A 22,882-nucleotide genomic window follows, 5' to 3' on the forward strand; every position below is an offset into this window, starting at 1 on the left:
CACACAGCTGTGAGGGGAAGGGGGACAGTCTGTCTCTATTGGTGGAGACATGCAAAGTTTAACTCAACTTAGCAACAGCAGCACTGGGGTCAGTGAGGACAGAGGCAGGGAAACAGAGAACTGCCTCTGCGTGTGTCGTCTGAATATTGCCTCTCTCTCCTTTGAATGTATTAGCTGAAGGCTCCGCTGATTTTATTGTCATGCTTTCCTAAAACATTATATTTCACTTAGATTTTTTTCACAGTCATAGAAAATGTGTGAAAGCTGTTGCACCATCTGAAACAGCAACAGGCTGTCAGTTTAGTCATTATAAAGGAGTGAAAACAGCGCTATTCAACGTAAGCAATTCCCATTGAAACAAACTAATCAGACATTACAGTCATGCAAACATCATCGACTATAAAGGTCAAAAATTGATTGAGCGCCTAACAATGTCTGACATTATCTGATTTTACATATATGATACAATCTTTCAAATGATTTATATGTGGATCCAAGATATTACAAACCATGTTTAAAAATATATTTTATAATAAAAAGAAGGTCAAATGAAATTTTAACACGTTTTTTATACTTACAATTGCTACTCAAACATCAAGAATAATAAAGATAAACATCTTTATTAGACACAAAAGCCAATAAACTGTTTAAGGAAAATGAATATGAAAACCTTTCCAGCAGCAAGGCCGCTCCCTTTATTCGTACTTTCATGGCTTACCTTTGGGCAGCTGCGTCTTTACTAAACCAACTGCTCTCCAATGGGATCACCTTGTGGTCAAACACCAGCAGTGCAACAAGCCTAACAGTTCTTATCTTCCAACAGAAGAGACAGCTGAACCTTTAAAATGATGGAAATCTTTTTCCCTGTCGCTGCTGTTCCGTCTAAATGTGACGCTTTAAGAAAAGAAAAGGTGAAAGGAGCTGGTGAATAGCGCCCTCTAGGAGCCGCATAGCGCTGACCATGGTGTTGACAGGCCTCTGCTCTCCATCCACTATTCTCATTCTTGCACCCTGATTGGTCGCTTGCTTCAAGAGCAGATCTTGTATTCCACTGACTATTAAAGGCTTGTAAATAAAAATAATTATAATGAAAGATTAAAATAAAATTTTAAATTGCATGCAGAAAGGATTTATGAGTAAAAACGATACTTTAACATAAAAACAAGTTTAATAAAGCTCCTAAAATATCCATAATATTGCAAACAGTAACAGTTATTTTATTATCAGCATGCAGCAGCACGGGTTTGTGACAGATCACGATTAATCTCATTACCATGCCAAAAAGGCTGAGACAGACACGGCCCACTGCACTGACTATTTCTGCCCGTTAGAGAAACAAATGTTGGTGTGATCCGTGTGAAAATGAAGAGAAGACAGCTATTTCACTAAAATACCTATGGGCGTAAATATTTATAGTGAATAACTAAAAGCAGACATGAAATAGGATGCTCTCGTCCTAAGCCCAAGATTCGGGCGGGCTTTCCAAAGAGTGCAGAAAATGAGTGACGTGAAAGGGTGCTTTCATGTGTTTGCATTATTAGGAAGAAGACAAGAAAAGCAGCAGAGCGCGCACTCCGGTGGAATTGCTTTTTGTCTGCTGTTTCAATCATAAAAACCTCAGTTATTTATTCAGTACTGGACCCTGGCAATATCCCACGCTCTTGCATCATTTGCTTTTGGTATAAAGTACCCCCTTTTGTGCGCATGTTCCACTTGGCTTTTTGTGTCGTCGCTCACTCTCCATTGGCTCGCCCTGCCGCTTCTGCGCTCAGAGTTGAACGCCGGACCAGCCTTCACAGAAACGTGTGTCCTACCCACGCTGTCTGAAACCGGACTGGGCTTTCCACGCCGCATCGGAGATAATAGAAAAAATTAAAAATGGAGAAAAAGAGCGAGATAAACGGACACGCCATGCCCGGCTCAGCATCCACAGACCAGATCCTGGAGAAGGGCTCGCAGAAGAGCCTCGGAGAAAAGCTGATGGAGTTTCTGAGAAAGAACCTGCTGGTGATCTTGACGGTGTCGGGCGTGCTGGTGGGCGTCGGGCTCGGGATGATGGTCCGCAGCATGAACCTGACCAAAGCGCAGATGACCTACTTCGCCTTCCCCGGTGAGATGCTCCTCCGGATGCTGAAGATGATCATTTTGCCCCTCGTCGTCTGCAGTCTCGTATCGGGGGCCGCCAGCCTGGACACTCGCTCCCTGGGCAAGCTGGGGGGCATCGCAGTCGCCTACTTTCTGGTGACCACGCTGATCGCCTCGGGGATCGGGGTAGCCCTGGCTTTCATCATCAAACCCGGAGTGGGCGCGGGAGCCCTGAACACCAACAACCTGGGACTGGAGAGCGTCAGCAGCAACAAGGAGACCACCGACTCCTTCTTAGATCTGGCCAGGTAAAGAGCCCTCTTTAATCGCCTTAAACAGCGCACACGGTAGCATGTTAGAGGGTAGTGGGGCAAGAAGGGGATTTGTGTGCTGTACTCTAGTGAATCTGATGGGAACTGTGGCACAGCGTGCCTCGGGGCGGTTTGGGAATGCTGGTTAGTTACACACACGAATGGCTCCACGCTCGCAGTCATCCTAGGCATGCGTGCGCACACGCTCAGTAAGGCTACGGCTGCTGTAGTAAGCCTCACATGTGCGCCACTGAAACAACCAAGTCCTCTCTGCCACTGTAGCAGACTTTATCTGTGTACTATCTAAATGAGTGTGATTACAGTTATAGTAAGATTTCAACGGTGGTCCTGTTTGGAAGTGTCTAAGATCAATGTCACAATCCGAGTGACCCCGTGGAGCAGGTCAGTGTATCCTGCAGTGTATCTGTAAACAGTGCTTTATATGTTCAGGTCGAATCTTCCACTGACAGTTCACTCTGCTGCAGGGACGTGCAGAGAGGTTTAAAGGGGCGGGTGCTCAAAGTTAAAAAGGGGCACATTGAACCAGGCTGAATAACAACAACACACATTCATCAAGAATCTAATATGGGAAGGGCAGGGCTGTGTTGATCTGAGACTGTAGACATTAAAAAGTCCACAGGAGAGATGGTAGCTGATTAAACAAGTGTCATGAGATAATAACAAAATGCAAAGATTGGTGACAGCGCTTGGAACCATAAGGCAACGAAAAACTGTGACATAAACTCGGCTCTGCCTGTGAATCACTCTTTGCTTCTCTTCTTCCTTCCATCGCATCATTTCATATATCACTCTCCACTTGCTGTCTATCTGAGAACAAGGCACAACTTGCTATTGCAATAAACTATAATCTAATTGTCCACACCTAACAACTCTTGCACTTAATCTATAATAAAATGATGACAGAAAAATGTTATAGCCCTGCCTTTAGTAGCCTCACACAGCTCCTGCTGTTTCCTCCTCAGGTCCTTACCAGGCATGTCTGGACAATGTTATATCATGAGTAATATTTTTTTTAAATCCAGCTAAATAAAACACACACATGCACACACAGTGACATTTTAGACCTTCTTCAGAATACTGTATATACTATGGGCATCATGGTGCTGATCCAGAATCCTTACATTATTATTTATTACTAGAGCTACAATAATAAAGCAATGAGGAGGGGGAAGTAATAAATATGAAATAATGTATTTATGATGATTCCATTTGTTTCACTATCCACTCTGTGCAGGGCAAAGTTTATTACATGTTTAAACTGTAGAGATACAATCATTTTACTGCTGTAAAATCCAAATTTTGTCTTATTTAAAATATAAATCTAATATAATCTGCTTCTTAATGTATGTTCTTTAAAATACAGCTTGTGTTTTTTAATATATTATAATAATTATTATGTGGACATGCATATTAGATCGTTTTTTAGTGAAATATAATCCCTCCAGAAAGGCCGGAAATGCCCAGAAACTTACTTTAAAACTAAATATGTTCCCTAAAACGGTGACAGAGCTACAGACCCATGACAGCCTTGCACAGGTAGCCAGCAGCTATGACCAGCACTACCTGTGCAGTTAATAAAAGGACAGGTAATGTTTGTCGCGCTGTTGCACACACAGCACGCTCGTTTGTTTCAGTTCGTCATTTGACACAAGACAGCTTACCAACGTGTACGTAATAAGCTAATACTCCTGTGTGCTACACACTACAGTGTACGCTGTACACCTACTTACTGGTTTTGTCGCATCAGACTGTGTCTCTGAGTTAACTTGTGTTTCTCCTACAGCTCCGGACCGCAAAAAATGCGCGTGCTCTTTGTGAGCTCGTTCCCGGCTCGTAACCAGCGCGTTCTGCCGTCGAGGGCGATCATTGGTTAAATGTGATCATGTGACTGATGCAAGCCAGATCCTTTTATTTAGCAAAACTATGATTAATAGTTAAATATTATTGTTGAGGGGCACAGACAGGACTCCGCACGCACACACACATAAAATAAATAAATAAATAAATAAAAAAAATTTAAAAGTTGCCTCAACAAAAGGGCACTTTGGGCACCCATCAGGAAAGGGGCGGGTGCTCAAGCCCCTCTAGCCCCCCCCTCTGCACGTCCCTGCTCTGCTGCTCTCATGTGGATGGAAAGCTTTGCCTAACAGTTAAAAGTGTTTTAATGTTCCCACTCAGATTGAGAGTGGGCACTGCACTCGTCTTAAAGAACTTTACGTGTCAGTGTAGCCTAATAGTTAGTTTTACTTGCATCACCTGTAACCCTCTGCACTTATTTTCAGAGCTGTATCAGAAAGCAGATGTCAGTTTTACTAAAAATCTGCTCCACCTTCACTGCAATCCGATGACTGTATCAATGAGTACTTTTACTTAAAGTATTTAAAGCCCTTCTTGCTTTTAAATAGTTGATTGCCGCTTTACAATGCCATGCTGCTACAAATGCTTGTCTAACCTCTGATGTAATTAGAGGAGCTGTAAGTGCCACTTACAGCAGGGAAAGGAGGGTTGCACAGCAGACCTTTGCAGAGTCATGTCACATCTGATCGACACCATGCCATAACATAAGTACCTGTAATAATGGATTATTTTTAACCTAAGTTAGCTGCCACTGTTAAGAGTGTATCTTGACCCCACTGTTACACACAAATGTGCCCGATAGGGGATACTTTATAGAGCCCAGATTGCAGTCTGATGGCTTCCAGGGGACAAATAAGCACAAATAAAAAATCTACTGATGGCTTTTCACTGATTATGAAGAGACACAGTGTCTTTGGGGCAAACTCTTGATTATACAGGTAGAGGTTCTGTGGTACAATTTTCAACTCAACTCCTTGTAAAGTTGGTTGATTTTTTTTCCAGCATGGCAGTTGTTCATGAAAGCTTTGCTGCTAGCCTATAAATATCAGTGTTCTTCAGCAGCCTTCAGTGGTTAATAATAAGTTCCCACAGTGTGAGGGAAAGCTGACAGCTGTTGAAATAGTAGGATGTATTTTTGGGAAGGCGAAGAGGTGCAGAGCCTGTAGCAGACTGTAGTGCAAACAGCTAGCACATCTCCCTTATCATGATAGCAGGTGGACATGCTGCTGTTATTTCTCATACTTTATGCTTTTGCAGGTATTCAGATGGTGTAAATTTCACAGTGGGTTACATCAGAACAGGACAGAACGCAAAAGCTAAGTCCAGTGAAGAGAGTGTTGTTTTCTGCTACATATAGACTAAGGTTCATTTATTTGAGCAAAGCTATTGATTCAGAAAGTAAGAATATTTTGGGAATATTCATTTTAACAAGTTTCTGATTCAGGTACTATTGAAAAAGCTAACATTTAACTTTGCAGGTGGAGCAGGTTGAGGGGGGCTAGTCTTAGTACCAGATAAATCACTGTGCATTTTCTTGATATAGACAGTGTGAAAGATGGTGGCTGTTGTGACGTCACCCCTGTTGCTTTCTGAAGTCTGTCAAGCCTCAAGATTAGTTTCTGCTGTCTCGACTTCATCTCGGCTTCAAATATGGGATGAGGTGGGGCAGGTCTGACTGTGAAACCACTCACACATTGCCTAACAACTTCTAAATCACAAGCCTTTAGCCAATGAGCATAGCGTAGATATTCCTTCTTTTTGAAACATAGTACAGCCACAATTTACATAACAGACTTCATTGGAAACATTTACTCACAATGCTATTTTCCCATAAACTTCCACAAGACTTTTTGAAACCACAGATACTGTATCAACACCTGGTGGACTGAATGCAGGTTTAAGACACTTCAGCAATGGTTTCATTTTTCCCACCCAGAAGCTTTGTCCATGCTTTCTGCTGTCTATGTTCCATAAACACGTGTCATATCACAGGGTATTACATTATTTCCCCCCCACTCCAGATAGTCTATTTATTCAGTGCACTACCAGGCACGTGGTGTTTGACTAAAAACCTGAAGGTTCAGCCAGTCAGTTTTATTTGTGTCAAAGTATCAAAACGCTGGTGTTAGCTTTGTGGCTTGCTAGCCTGCCCATTTTTTAAATAACCTCTCTATATTTTAGCTTTTCTTTGCTAGCTTTTAGGACTAAACGTATATTTTGGATTGTTTTAACTTGTTTCTGAAACATGATAGCAACTAACTATTTAAGGCATGGAAAGCTAATGCTCGCTAATTTAAGAAACTAATAAGCATTTTATTTTCATCTTCTTAATAAGGCTGAGGTTTCTGCACTTTGCATTTTGAAGATTTACTGTTAGCATTTTAGCATTTTAGCTAGGACTATATTGGCGTTTACTGCCAAAAGTGAACGTATCTTAACGAGAGGCTAAAGCTAGCAAGTTTGGGAAGTAACCTGCATTCATAAACTGTAGGAGGACAATTCACAGCCACACACATCAGCTATTTAATACTGAGTTATACATTAATAAAAATTCAAAAATGTTCTCATCAAAGCTGAAGCACAAATTTATACCACTAGATCTACTGGCTGGATGTGTCCATCCAGTAGAAAGACCTGTAAACTGTTGCATTAAGTGCCATCTAAAAACCAGAAGAACCAGCAACAGACAGACAGGTCATTTCAGATCACATCATTGGACTTGAATTAGGCCTTGAAATGATCATTCATGATACTTGGCTTCGATTAATTAGAAAGTCAAGCTATTATGTAACATCAGTCCACAGAGAGACAGTGGGCCTCTAGGGAGAGACTGGGAAAATCATGCCAGCTCACTTCTGGGTTCCCAGGCTTAATCCAGATTCTCGCTGTGGTCATGTGCTAGGATGAAACCTGACTGCCTTCATATAAAGGAAAAGAATTTAGGGAATCTTGGGTTGCAAAAACATATCACTTGTTTGCAACATCAGGAAAGGAAAGAAAAGACTAAGTGAAAATATTGTGGCTACCTGCCAGCGTGTCCTGGGGAGCTGAGATATTCAACAGCTGAAGCAGCATTTGTCCCTGAACTCAAGGCAGAGTTGACGGGGTCATGGTGCTATGAGCTGAATTGCTTGGCTCTGGTCTGGCCATGGGAATAGATGTGAGCAAAGCCTGTATTTCTTTGCACAATACAGTGTGACCCCAGAGGATAACGTTACAACAAACACACAGCAGTACGTAGAAAGGGCCTGCAGGCTTCTAGTAATCCCTGCATGATTATCTTACAGTAGTGAAAATAAACTCCTTGACACTCTGTCTGTGACAATCTGTCAAGAAAATGTTTGAATGAGGGATTTATAACGACAAAAGGGATAATGAACCAAAGTAGGCTGTTCACTTTGAGGATGAATAATAAACTCCCTGTAAATCTGGTTATTATCCTCTGCATTACTGAGGTTGCCATAAATATCAAAGACAAAAAAATCATCTCAGTGCCAAATTACTCCTATTGTTCCTCACTGTCTTTTAGTAACTGACTATTGTGATTATGTCACATTTCCCATGCTGTTATTACTGTCATGATTCAAATTATGGAAAAAACAAAACAGCAATACTGTGTGTCTATTGCTGATCCAAAATCCAGTATTATGGACTACATACAGGTGTACCTGATCGCTAACCAGCAATGTCACTTATACTCTGTGATATTCAGATTCTGGCAATCTGGTAAATTCAGGTGCAGGATGAATGCCGTGCACTCTTTGACAAGTTGCAAGATGTTGCCATCGGGGACTTTCTGGCATTCAGAAAGTGTGCTTGGCCTGCAGCAGCATTTGGGTGGTTGTTACTTGACAAAGTAACTCCCAAAAAATTGATTCTGTTCATCTGGACGTAGCATTTTCAGTGAGAGACAGTGACAAGTGACTTCTTCAGTCTCGACTGATGAACAGAATCAACTTTTAGGGATTTCCTTACCTGGATCATTGAGAATGCATCGAGACATGTCAAAGTAACATCTAAGATAATCTCAGTTGCAATCAGTGTTCTCCTGTGAGTGCTTCTTGTGACCATGTTAGACACAAGATTGTACTGACACTCTTAGTAGTAGTGACACTGTTAGTAGTGCTTCATGTTGGCAAAATATCTCAGTCACTATTGGAACGTGTTGCCAAGAAATTTTGTAGCCTTTTGCTATGGTAATGCAGAGCTCAAGTAAAGTTTGTCGAGCATTTGACAAAAGAACAGCAGCCAAATAACGATGAAGAAAGAATAGAAAGGAAATTAATTAAAAGAAAACTTAAGAAAATATGAATCTTCACTACACTGTGCATCAGTTTTGTACCAGAAACTGAGTAGTATGTGAGACTTGCAGTGCTTGAGTTAGAGTTTGAAAAGTATAAAGCGATTAAATTTAGTCTAATTTTATTTTCCGCATCTGCCTGACTTTGCTTTACCTTTAGTTGACTGGAGAACAGTGAAAGCTCCAGGGAAAGATAACTAACCCTAGGTAAGACCTCGCTAATTTGTTTTACGAAAAGCTGAAACAGACAGCAGGTTCGTGTCCGAACATGTTTTATCAGGGAGTTTGGGCTGCAAACTTTAGGGAGGATCCTGGGAAAAGGCCAAGATACGACGATGATAAACGAATCCTGTTGAGAATTTACTGTTTGGGTGGGATAGCCACATGATTCTGAAACACTTGTCCAATCTTGTTGTAGGTGTTGGCCTTTTACCATTTGTTCAGATAAAGTGGCTCACACAGGAGAACAGGACTGAGATGACTGTAATTTTCTGTGGCGCTAACTTGTTTTTGCTTCCGTTCTCAGGAATTTGTTTCCAGCAAACTTGGTGGCTGCTGCCTTTCGTTCTGTGAGTGCCAGCTCCTTACTTCCTGCCCACCCCCACACACGCAGACACACACTCCTTTTATCCTCCTCTTTCTGTCCTCTTTCCTGTATCACCTGTGTCTCGTGCAGATTGTTCATTCAAATTTATTTTCCCAACCACACGGATGCTCCTACAAATCCATTTAGAGTTGCCATAAATCCTGGTTAGAGCACCAAGAGCCTCTTAATGAGGAGACATCCAGAATAGGGTCCGCAGCGCTCCCCTGTTCACCCGAACACCTCTTTTTCTTGTCCCTCACCAGCCGTTACCATGGCGAAACCATTCCATTAAAGCTAGCCTAGCAACCCACCTCGCCTCGGTACTCCTCAACACGGGCCGCTCCATCGCACAACATCCTGGCTGTTACAGCTAAAACAAGGACCTGGAAAATTCAATATTTGGAGATGAAGTGATAGAAATGAACTATACACACATGCACACACAGGGAGAAAGGAAAGCATGTTCACACTCTTTTAATCACGCACAGACACACTTCATCAAACCTTAAACTTCTCCTAAACCACACCTGTAAATTACACACACACACACACAAACACACACACACAAATAAGTCAGTTATTTCTCACAGAAAGAGTGAAAAAGTGTTTAAAGTGAAGCCAGGTTACAGAGTTCAGTGTACCCCCACACACTCAGTATATGCTGTGGTAGAGCCCCCCGTGGGAACGGCTCCAACAGTGGATTAGACCAAGAAAGCAGAGGAGAGGGGGGATTTACACAAAATGACAGGCAGCTCGATGTTTAAACAGACGTTTAAACAAATGATGTGTGAGATTTGGATTATTGGATAGCTGGCTTTTTCATTTGAGACTATACCCATCTACTCTGTGTGCCTACATGCCCAAGATCGTTTAAGAACCAAGACTTTTTTAAGCTCATATAGATCTTTAGGAGATGTTGGAAACCTCTACCCTATAGGGGTGTCTAAAGAAATGCTTTGAGGGAAAGGGGGCATTGTTGCAGTTCTGTTTACTGAAAAGACTGAACATCAGTGGACCGTGTCCAACGGGGTCCCAAGTCTCCTACAAAAAGTACTGACACAGTGAACTACTCATAGCCTGAAAATGTCCAGGATTTTTTAAACCTGCGCAACCAAGAAGAGGCCCATGGGAAATCAGAAAATAAAACCCCCGAGGAAGACTGGTATAGGAAACATCTATCATATTTTAAAAAGGGGGTCAGTGGCAGCTTGTGGGTTCCCTTTTGTTCCTCAGCAATGTCTGTAAAATGTACTATTTAAAGCAGTTGCACCTGATTATTCAAAAAGCAACTCTACAGATGTCATATTAGATTAGAATTCAATTTCTAAAAACATTAATTTATTTCAGCAATACAACAAAATAAACAAGCACATGTTTCTTTCTTTATGTTACAGTACGCAACAGACTACAAGATGGTTGCTGTGGGGAATGATACCAATGGGACGACCCTCTACCAAAAGGTAAAAGCTGGGAACGTCTGTTGCGTGAAGTTTTGCATGCAGACTACGTAACACGTAAAGTACCAGATTACGAAAGGAAAGTGCTCTCATCAAACAGTTACCTCTGTCAACAGGAGGTTGAGCCATCGTCCATCCTTGAGGTACATGTTTGCTCTGAGCACCTTGTTTGTATGTCAGTCACCCGTGGGTGCAAAACCACTGAATAAGCAGTATGTGCACGTCTAATGAAAGAGCTGGTTTTGGGAAAGAGGGTCAAGGCTGATGGTGAAATGCTGATAGCCATGTGAACAGTACAATCACTACAAATAAGGCTAAAGGCCAGTCATTTTTATTTATGAGTTTTTAATCTGTCTTTAGCTCACTGGTGCCAAATAATTGTTAGATAAATATTTACTCAATGAGTGCTTCTAGTACTAGTTTTAGTACTCTTAAATTCTAAGTATTGATATATTTCCTATAATTTCTTGATGTCATAATCTGATTTTATAGATAAAAGGTGTTCAAAAAGGGAAAAACAAGTCACTTAGTAACTTTAGAACACAACTGTGTAGACTGACACTATCACTAACGTGAATGTGAGGGGACATGCTCACATACATGTCTCACATGCAGGGACATGCATGCTCTTAAAAGTGTGGACAAGCGTAAACACGGTTTTTTGCATTTACCATCCATCCATGCATTTTCTTCTGCTACTAAAAAGCATGCTGGACTCATATAGTGCAGTTATCTTTATCTAGTGCTCACATGTTTTCCACTTCTCCACACAAGTTATTATTCCATACTGTGATTATACTGTGACAACACTAGAAAAGAACCGCAGGCTAAATAAATCTAGTAAATACTGAATACTTTTTAATATAAGCTTATATGAAGCTTCAGCAGTCTGAGTTAGCTAAAGGCATCTTTGTCTTGAGTGCTTTTTTTTTCTTTTTGATTGCCAGGCAACAAAACTATATTACTACAATGGCTTCATAAGCTACAGTGCCAAATCAGAACAATAGCTGTCTCGAGGTGCTTTATATATTATATATACAATAAGAGGGAGAAAACCCCAATAATCAGTTGACGCCCCCTATAAGCAAGCATTTCAGCAACAGTGGGAAGGGAAAACTCCCTTTTACAAGAAGAAACCTCCGGCAGAACCAGGCTCAGGGAGGGGCGGCCATCCGCAGCGTGAGGGGAGGCAGGACAAAAAGGTGAAAGACAAAAGTGGAGTTTCACACAGTAACTGTTGTAGCAACCAGGCCCTTACGATTACATGCAGGTGTTGGCCACCATGCAGGTCATCTTGACCCAGCAAGATGGCCTGCATGCCTGGATGTGAGGCAACATGATGTGCTGGTCTTTACTAGGAAGGAAAAACAAAATCCTGACAGAGGACCAGCACCAGATTTCTTGATTGCCACTTGCCTGCTACTTGTAGTGGATGTTGCATCATAGACAAGTGTATGATGGCTTTGCTTATTTGTCAGCAGGAGAGACAGTCGATCGGAAGCCGGCTAACAGATGCATAATGGTACACAGACTGCTAAACAAAAGCATTTAGGGAATAGTACAAAAGCCTTTTTAGGCTTGTACCACAGCAGCATCCTGTTAGTTAATACAAGGAAGCACTTTTAAAGGTTTTTAGTAGCACTTGCACTCAAGTAGCTTGTTTGTACTCGAGGATCGTTAAAGAGCAAAGAGAAGTTTTATAAGTTACTCTATTTGATTATATAACTTGTTAAATTTTGAGGATAATCTTTAAATCCTAATGCTTCACCCTAGAAGCTATGGCTTGTCCCCATTGACCCAGTATGGGGGAACAGTGGGGGGAATCTGATTTTGGCATTGGTCCATGGTATTTGTGTGCCGTGGGTCTTGGTGGACTGTCGCCCCCTACACACCCACCCCAGTGCCAGGGGATGAAGCTGGTGTAGCTGTGGGAGAGCTCAGCACAATGGAAAGGGATTGAGCACAGGATTTGTCCTTGTCCCTATTTGTCATCCAGTTCACTGAATACTTCTACTGCCTCCAGACTTTTGCATTCGCACATACACACTCTGCAGCACGCAAAAGGTGTCGTATATACTACTGCAGTCTACACAAGCTCTATTATTTGACAAGTTTATCTTTCCACAATGAAAGGATACACATAAGGTTCCATCCAAGAGTTCAATGTGTGATTATCAGTGTGGAACTCCTATTGTGTGAAGTGTTTCAACTTGTTTTCTTAGCTAAGTTGGATCAAGTTGGATCAACAAGCAATTTTAGCCTTGCAGGCAGTTTGAATTATGGGTCAGTGGACCACCACTTTGGTCCAGTCTGATCAAACGTTTCTACAGAGAGTCATAGTTCTCAGAGGATTAATCTCAAGCATTCACAGTACAACCTCACAGTAGTGAGTGGCTAGTGTTAAGATATGAGCTGACGTAAATATGAGGCGAGCGAGAGCCAAAAAAACTTAATTCTGTGTCATGAAAATTTGTTAGTTGTTATTCTCTCAAACTGTAAATTCTTCTGAAGCAACTCAGGAGAAGAAGCGTATTGTTGCTATTTGTGGGCAGCTGAAACTGTGTGATTCAACTTTGCTTTTATATGGACAGAATGAAAAAAGAAAGGGATCTGGTAAAGTTGCACGGTCAACCACTGCCTAGGTAATGCTGTAGCTCTTCACTTTCCAAGAAAAGATTCTTCCACTCAAGCTCTTTAATGTACTTTCAGTGACACTAAGTCTTAGTAAAACAGATGCTCTTGCCAAGATACATTTGTCAAACCTTCTGCATGGCTGGAGACCCTTTCCTCTTCTGTGTTTTGCTCCCTTTTCACTTAAACCAACTAGGTTTTTGACAGCCCTTCTTAACAGCGTCTTGTCAGTATGCTCAGGCTCTTACAGTGTGACTCTGCTTGGTGCCTTAGGTCCCTTATGGTACAGAAACAGATGGCATGAACATTCTGGGTCTGGTGCTGTTTGCCATGGTGTTTGGTGTGGCGCTGAGGAAACTGGGTGACGAGGGAGAGGAACTCATCCGTTTCTTCAATGCTTTCAACGAAGCCACCATGGTGCTGGTGTCCTGGATCATGTGGTAAGTGCTCTTGGATGAAATTTATTGAAATGTGGGGATATTTTATGACATTCATTAGTCAGTTAAATAAGGATAGACATTGACTGTCTGTGCTGCGCTATTTATTGTTGTATTTGACTCTTCCTTTCTCCTGTGTCTCTTTAGGTATATCCCCTTTGGCATCATGTTCCTAGTGGGCAGTAAAATTGTGGAGATGGAAGATGTGGTTCTTCTGGTCACCAGCCTGGGAAAATATATCTTTGCTTCGATTTTGGGCCACGTTATCCATGGAGGCATCGTCCTACCCCTCATCTACTTTGGTTTAACGCGCAAGAACCCCTTCAGTTTCCTGTCTGGCCTAATAACACCCTTCACCACTGCCTTCGCAACCTGCTCCAGGTATACTGGTACATTGCAGAATCACTGATGAGCTGTTACAGGGAACCTGCAAATCAATGAATATAAATGTATGTAAATAAAAAGTTGACATGTAATATTAGTGAAGTCTTAGTATTTGGCCCTTCGTGATTTCTTATTTTTTGCATATTTGCATATTTATTATGAACATCATCACTGTGGAGGAATTTTCTTCCACTCTTCTTTGTAGAATTGTTTTTATTTAGCCAAATTGGAGAGTTTTTGAGCATGAACGGCCAAAGTATCAGAGTCAGATTTAAATCTAGACTTTTAATGGGCAACTCCAAAAACTTTCAGAGGTGGACTTGATGGTGTGATTTGGATTATTGTCCTTCTGCATAATTAATTTGAGCTTCAGGTAGACAGCAGAGTTAATGCTTCAGTGAATCATGGCAAGTTTCAGATCTTGATGCAGCAAAGCAGCCCCTAATCATCAAACCACCACGACCATGTTTGACTATTGGTACGGTGTTCTGCTGGTATGTTAGTTTTAGGCCAGATGTAATGGGACACAAACCTTCCAAAAATCAGTGTGACAGACACCAAAAAAAAAGAAAGATTTTTTTCATTTGCATTTTTCTTCTCTCATTAGTTCAGCAACTCTACCCTCTATGATAAAGTGTGTGGAGGAGAATAATGGTGTGGACAAACGCATCAGCCGCTTCATTCTGCCCATTGGGGCCACGGTTAACATGGATGGCGCTGCCATCTTCCAGTGCATCGCTGCCGTCTTCATTGCTCAGCTCAACAATACCGAGCTGAACGCTGGGCAGATCTTCACAATCCTGTAAGTTAAGGGAATGAGAAAAACTTTTATTAAGCAATAATACCACCAACATTTCCTACTGGCATAAACAGGTGGAAATTTATTGTGTTTCATTGTGAATCACACTTCCAGGGTGACGGCCACAGCCTCCAGTGTTGGTGCAGCAGGCATCCCAGCCGGTGGCATCATCACCATTGCCATCATCCTGGAGGCCATCGGCCTGCCGACCAACGACCTGTCCCTCATGCTAGCTGTTGACTGGATTGTGTGAGTGTCATATTAGAAAACATAGGAGACTACAGATGATCACGTACACCTACACCTCACCTAGCGTATAGTAAGCCAACTAGATCAGAGTTTCCCAACTAGATCAGCGTTTCCCAACTGTAGGACCAACAGAAACCCCCTGCAGTATTTTCCTAGAGCAAACACACACATAGGTTAAACAAACAAATGGAAATAGGTCATATTTAAAATACAGGTTCTTCTTTATGATACTAAGTTCAATTCTTCTTTTGAAAAGCAAAGGCCTTTTGTTAGTACAACCTTCTGTCTGCCTTGATGCCATCATCATCACAAAATTTGTCACAAATGTTCTCTTTGTGAACAGAGATCGTACCACCACTGTAGTGAACGTGGAGGGCGACGCTCTTGGCGCGGGAATCCTCCACCACATAAACCAGCTGGAGATGAAGAAGCATCAACAGGAGGGGGAGCTGTCGGAAGTCCGAGTGGAGGCGGTGGCCAACGTCCAGGCAGAGGAGGAGACATCTCCATTAGTCACGCATCAAGCCAAAGCCTTAGAAGCTATGCCGGAAGCCATTGAGTCAGTGCTGTGATCCCAGCAAGACTTTTTCCTTTCTTGACCTTTTACCTTTGACATCTCTGACATGCTGCTTTTGTGGAAGCATTCTGATTCAGTGTAAGGCCAAAAAAATGCCTGCTAGAGCATGGAAAGTCCACATAGTGTCACTGTTATTTTTAAAATTGGGTTTCCATTCTGGCATCTTAATGCTAAATTGAATATATATGAAATTTTAGAATAATTCACACTGAAATGATTTGCCCAGTCACTTAAGTCAATAGTTTTTGTATTTTACATTTTATTTATTAAAGCATTTTGACATGAACAGTGACAGAAACATACCAAGTCTAAAACATTCCCATAAATGTGACAGTTATGTTCATCTTACTCCAGTCACTGCTCATCGGCAGCTTTGTATAACAGGACATGATGAAGTGCATTTATTTCTTTTTATCTTCAGACTGCAAATACCATGACATGCTTAAACTATAGAGGATTAACAACTCAACAGATGCTGACAAGTAAGAGTGTTTAACCAATCTTGACGATGTCTGTCATTGTTTAAGTACTGGTTAAAGTCTGGGTATGCGCTTTACTTCAATTTGATGTCCCTTACTTGAATAGCTGGATGAAAACAACACATTTTGTAGTGTCAGGTTAGGTTGAAGTGGTAATTGTGGTAACTATTTGGGCCTCAGTTTGAAAGTAATATTTTTCATAATCCAGAGAAAAGTTTACAAGGCCTGTTAAGAGGTTTTAGAACTGAAGAAGCTTCACAGCTGTAAAACATCTTCAAGAAACCCAAAGGAGTCAAGTTGCTTTCTTTCCAAGCTCCTTAGAATATTGGTCTGCATGTATTGCCCTATGTTCTCATGAGGGAAAGGTCAATTGTATGGTCTACTCTCTAAATAAAACAAGACCCTATTTATCTCTGAGAAAACAACCATTCTTCACATCAATATTACTACAGGGAAAAAGCTGACATCAGCATTTTACAAGCAGATGCCAACAATTTTGTAATGAGAGCAGCTTAAAAGTCGTTTTTGCTCTTTAAAGTTCAATGTACATCAGCCTTTTTAAGTTAGGTTAAGGTTGTACATACTGGCATATTTCTTAGCTTTTTGTGACAACATACTTGTTTGATGTTTAGCTACACTGATTTTAGCTATTTTATTAAAAAGAAAATATAGCTAAGAGCATTATTGCTATGCTACCAAGGAGTCTGAAACATAGCTAGTTTGGTTTCTTTTTTGTTTGCTAACCAGCTAAAGCTGTGTTAACACTATGCTAACAGTAAGCTATGCTAGAATTTTTTAACTTATCACTTTACTTCTTTTCTTAGCTAAGTATCATGTCAGGTGTTTAGACTAAGTCCAGGGAAGCCCACTTGACACTAACAACTGTGGCTAACTAGACAAATATAATAATGATATAGATATAAAATTATTGAAGGATGTTTATTTTCTAGCTTGCTATTCTTATTCTGGGAGTCAAAAACAGGTTTGGATGATTTACTGTCCATAAATGTCTCATTTATGTTAGCCCTATGCTAGCCCATTCTGCAGCACCTCAGTTTATACTTTGTCTGAAATAAGCCATTTTATTGTGTCTTTAAGAGCCCCATTCTTAAAGCCCCCTTTGTTCTGATTGGCTACATTCTGGAAGCCAGCAGAGGAGAAGCACCCTGTTCTTGTAAGCTATATGACCTTTACTTTATGAAAGTCGAAAACGTTTGGAGACTTGGTATTCTGGGCAGTCAGAAGCTGTTTGAGCTTTTGCCTCACAGTGATTATATTTACATATGCTAAATGTAAATGTGGCAAACTTTAACTATGTTTAATATGAACATTCAACAGAAAATGGGGAAAAGATGTTAAAAAATGGTTTAAAAAGTTGAATACTTCACACACAGCTGCCAGAGTGTGTGTATTTGAAGGACTAATATAAGCCGTTGATACTGTTAAAGCTAACAGTTTGTTTGTGAGTACTGTAACCACACTTCTTTGACACTCCAGGTCTGCTTTTATTGAAGATCACATGTGAAACTTGAAGTTGTCAGTAAGGTCAGTAGTTGACAGTGGTGTGTCTGAGAAATCACAGCAAATTCATAAGTCATTCATTCAAAAATCTAAATCCTCATCAAATGTTTACACTCAAATACTGGACCAAATTGCAGTTCATATCACGCTGCACATTATTTTGTTGCAAATCCATCCTTTGATTATCGGGGTGATTTTTCTCAGTGATGTCCGAGTCTTGTGCCATGACATTATGACACCAGAGTGGAAATTATATGATGTTTATTAATATTTATATTTTATTGTTTTTAAGAGGTGCATCCTAAGCTGTGTCAGAGCATCTGAATCCTACTCTTCTCGCTTACTACATAATTTTATATTCACAAATGAGCTCACTGACTGATATGAGTCTAGATGGTGCCCCTCAATACTTTGTGGTAACCTGGGATGCGATTTTCATATCTGATGTCCTGCTGATTTATGGTTTTGCGTGACCGCCAAATCTCTGCTGGTTGAGCAGCAGGATGAGTCTTTGCTGCCCTCTGCTGGCAGTTATGTGAAAGTACTAAGCTGCTTGCATCTCTTTCTGCATCTGTCTGAAACTGCATGACAGTGGTGATATCTGCTATTTATTTGATCTGTCATTTAACAGCTGGTGATGAGACTGCTTTGCTCTTGTGACATGATTCTGTATTTTCAAATGAAGAATACTCAGAAGTGAGGGATTCTTTTTTGTTTTGTTTTTTCACGTGTGAAATGAAGTCATTCATGTCGCTGTCCCCTTACTTGTGAGACGCTCGTTATGATGTGGTTGTCTCCTTTAAAGAGGATGTAAACTAGTTTGTTTCAGGACTTATTACTCAATGGTACAGATTTCACACCTGATTTTTATAAGCTAACAATTTCTCTCTTAACTTAAAGCTTAGTAAACTGTATCTTGTACAATCACATGTAATTACACATGATGTGGTACATGTGTGATATATATTTTAATTTATTGCAATTAGTTTGACTTTTTTGTATTATTTGTATGTTATCCTTTTAACAGTTTCAAATATATTTGTCCTTATTGTACACTTTTTAACTAAACTTCACCTGCCAGTGTTTCTGATGACCTCCTCCTCTTTTCTTTTAGGAATAGCTGCTACATTTCTGTGCCGTCTGTACAGCTGTCACTTTCCTGTTATTTTTGCTGTCTGTCAACATTAAAAGTTATTAAAGTTTTTTTGTTGTCATGCAACCCAAATGATCTGTTTTGATTCCTGCTTGTATCAATCTAAGCCACCCAAAAGGGGCAGTTATTTCTGTGTTACACTCTCACAGCTCGAACAACGCCAATTTGCTTTCTTTGCTGTGCAAAGTTCTTTTTGTAGACATTTTTCTTGTTTTTTAAATTTGCTGTTTAATATAGTGAAAGGTTAAATATTATAATCAAGCCATATTTTTTAAGTATATTGGAAACAGTCACCAGACAAGTAGATTTAATATCTGAAGCATCCAACTGCTGGGAAAAAATATTCTGGGAGTCAGTACATATCCAAAGAGTAAAGGGCTCATTTTTGCACCACTTCTAGATTTTAAGGGTGAATATTAGGAGCCAAGAAATTAGGTCAAAGAGCTAGATTCACTCAGAGATGGAGAAAGATGTAATAACTGCTCAGTGACACTTAATATACTGCAGATTTAAAGATTACATGAAATGTCTTCATTTTAATCACATATTGGATCTGTATATGATGTGTGAACATAAATGCAAACAAATGTTGCATGAACAGCAGGATAAACAGGTTAGCTTGCAGTAATGTGGTGAATTCACGCGTTGGACTGATACACACAGTGGCTGTAGTTTATTATTATTATAGATTATTTTACAGGTAATGATGCTTAGATCCACTGACTGAATTCAGTAATTAAACCAACTTCATACTGTCAGTGTAAAGACAATATACAGCCTACAGTTAGTGTAGGTAATGGGACACAGCCGAGATTGCTGTGAAACATCTGCTTACATCCTGTTGAATTCAGTTGTGCACTTCCACAACGAGCAGCAGGTCAGCTGATTACAACCTGTACAATATGAAAATCTACGGGAGCTTATATTAGAAATTATTGTGAGCTTTTAGTATTTTCCCCATGCTGAGCCACTACAACAGATCTTAGTGTTCCTCCACCTGAATCTCCGTTTAGGTGTGGAGGCAAAGTCACCCTCTGTTTCTTTCTCTTTTATTGCTTGTGTCCTAAACAGTAACAGTATCAAGCTGAGTACATTCATTAGAATTAGAATTTAGATTTAAATAACATTTGTATTCTCGTGTACTAATATTTTTGTATTACATTAATATAGGAGACGGTTTAGTTACCTGTGCACAAAAATAGATGGTAGAATTGTCCTACTTTATGCTTTCTGACTTTTTTTGACTGTACTTTTTCACTTTTATTTGATTCAAACCTGCCTTTGTTCTCTCCGTGTCTTGTAGTTGTATATGAAAATGTAAGCTGGATAAAGCTCCACCAGAAAAATCCTTTCAGTCTCCAAGTATTTGAATAATTAATTGGTGCTTTGTTGTAATGCACAAAAGGTCTGTATTACAGACACTAGCAATTAAAAGACTTATCTTCAAGATACAAAAGTAAAACAGCAGTTCTTTTGTCACGACCCAACTAAACCCAGATACAAGACACAAGTTTACTTACCTGGATAGTAAGGTACAGCAGACAGTTTGGATGGATCTACCTTTAGCTGAGTATATTTGTAATGTGTTGCAAAAGTTAAACCCAAGTGGAGACTTCATAAACAAAAGACACACCTTTGGTAGAAAGTCCAGAAACCAATTAATCCAAAAGAAACAACAGAATCCAGGCAAGAACTCGCACAAGGAAGAGTAGAGAAATCTAAAGCTGCAAATTTACAGTCATGACTTAGAAAAGGTAAAACAACTGAAGTTTTTCGGTATACCGGTACTATAAAAGACACATCTCCTGGATGCACTGGTACGCATCTTCAGTGATGTATCCTGGGGTCATCAGGTGTTTCGGGTCTCATCATACACCCTCGCCCAGGCGACCCAGCCGGGGGTGATCATGCCCCGACTTGCGTACCAGTAGCTACCCACGGATCAGCCCTCTTGATCCACAGCCACCTTGTGGCTTTCTCTGCCACTTCACTCACAGCCTGGATGGCCCTCTTCTTGGCTGCCCCAGCCACGCCCAGCCGGCCTAGGACTTTGCAGAGTGATCGTCCTGCAAAGCCCCTACAACCCACTTCTATGGGCTGATGCACTCCTGCACTAGTTCCTGGTACTTTCCTCGTTTCCTTTCATTGGCCTCCTCGATCCGCTCTTCCCAGGGCACTGTGAGTTCCAGCATGATCAGCTGTTTTGAGGCCTCAGAAATAATTATCATGTCTGGCCGGAGGGATGTTTTTGCAATGTTCTGAGGGAACTTTAGCTGTTTACCCAGGTCAGCCTGTAGCTGCCAATCAGAGGCTGTGTTGAGGAGGCCAGTTGTCAAATGTGGGCGCACCTGGGGTTTCTCTCCAGCCTTAATGAAAGAGATTGCCTTCCTCGGAGCATGATGATGCTTGCAGGTGCTTATTGCTGAGGCAGTCTTTTCAGCAACTACTCTGAGCACCTGGTCGTTTTACTGTTGTGCAGTGTTAGTTATCCCAAGTTGTTAAAGAAACAAAAACAAAAGCGTACACACCAAAATACTGTTTGTAGATCTCACAAATGGGGAAAATAAACCCACTTTCCACCGTCCACAGCTGTATCCTTTCTCACGCCGTTTGCTTTTCTGTTGGAGCACACACGAAGGGACTCTCCAGCTATACATGCAGTTGCCACATAAACATACAAAAATCAATAAACTTCAACATAATGAATCCCTTTCAAATTAAGAGACTCCTTTATATGAATGCATTCAGCAGTAATTTCACACCAGTGCTGAATAAAATCTTCTAATTACTAATGTTCAAAACTTTGTTTTGTGGCAACTTCTTTTACCCAGAATTGAGTTACACTGATGGAAAAATGTCTGTCACTGCAGGCGATATATGATATTTGAGTGAAGATGAGGCTAAAATCTCTTAAAGATGCAACGCTAAAGGTTTGACAAGTTTATTGCAGGCTTGAAGGGCAACAGCGAGTTATGCAAGGCAGTTATTTCAGAGTTGAGGGGTAGAGGGGGCATGCAGGATTTCAGCAGGTTTGACTACACAAGAAGAAACTTTAGAGATTGTTACAGAATTGTCTCTCAGGACTGGAGGCGCATGCACAAACAATAACAGCATAAACCACAAACATCGGCACTACAGCGCAAAGTGCAACAACTGAGGGAGCTTAGGAGGAAGGTCACGCGCTGCAGCACACAGGTGAGTTAATTTCCAACAGCTTCCAGGTGTGAAGTATAGAGGAACCCCACTTATGAAACAAATTAGCAGAACTAGTACACCCACACAGATACTCACACAGATATGAAACATTAAGCACTAAATGGAACACCTGTGCTAAGGTGTTTCATGTTTTTCACACGCAATATTTTTCTTTTTAAAACATTTTTACTTGTTTAATTTTAATTAAGCATTTTGTGGGTTATGGTGTATTGAAAAGCTGTGAAGTAAGGGCACAGGAAAAAAAGAAACTTGCCACAAGGGGTCGCCACAGCGGGTGGCTCTGCATGTTTGTTGGTGTTTTATGCAGGATGATCTGTTGATGCGACCCCAAAATGGGTTTGTGTTTTAAACGGAAATAATAATGATAATAAAAATATTATTATTATTATTTAAAGTACAAGCAGCAAAGATAAGGACCTGACTACTACTAATCAGAAGGTTTGTGGTCCCTGGTTCTTCCAGCCTACATATCAAATATTCTTGGGCAAGATACTAACCCCAAGTTGCTCTCTGATGCATCCATCCGAGTGTGAATATGTGTGAATGTATATTAGATAGAAGGTTCTGAGATGTAGAAAAAGTCCTTGTTATGGGCACGCCCTATGACATCAACGAGGTCTTTAGATTGAACTAACCAAATATCATGTTGGTCCGATTAAATCATCAAGGCTTGAAAATAGCTAAAAATGTCCAAACTTACTCCCCTTTTGTGTACAGTATTTGAATAAATTTAATGGTAAAACACTGAAATTCGCCATGCTGGCTCAGGAACACCATCTGACAAAAACTCAGTTCTAAAAATAAAGTAACACCAACGAA

At 40.7% G+C, this 22,882-nt stretch overlaps 1 protein-coding gene across 1 annotated transcript; it reads left to right on the forward strand.

The window, feature by feature from the left end:
• The first annotated feature begins 1,623 nt into the window (after positions 1-1,623).
• On the forward strand, positions 1,624-18,922 carry slc1a4 (solute carrier family 1 member 4). Its single transcript, XM_004554608.4, has 8 exons — positions 1,624-2,393; positions 9,101-9,143; positions 10,555-10,620; positions 13,522-13,688; positions 13,833-14,066; positions 14,677-14,871; positions 14,983-15,117; positions 15,461-18,922. The coding sequence occupies exons 1-8, from the start codon at positions 1,879-1,881 to the stop codon at positions 15,687-15,689; spliced, it is 1,584 nt and encodes a 527-aa protein (XP_004554665.1). The 5' UTR covers positions 1,624-1,878; the 3' UTR covers positions 15,690-18,922.
• Positions 18,923-22,882: the final 3,960 nt, after the last annotated feature.

Source organism: Maylandia zebra, linkage group LG13 (assembly GCF_041146795.1).
Source record: "Maylandia zebra isolate NMK-2024a linkage group LG13, Mzebra_GT3a, whole genome shotgun sequence".
Lineage (NCBI taxonomy): Eukaryota > Metazoa > Chordata > Actinopteri > Cichliformes > Cichlidae > Maylandia > Maylandia zebra.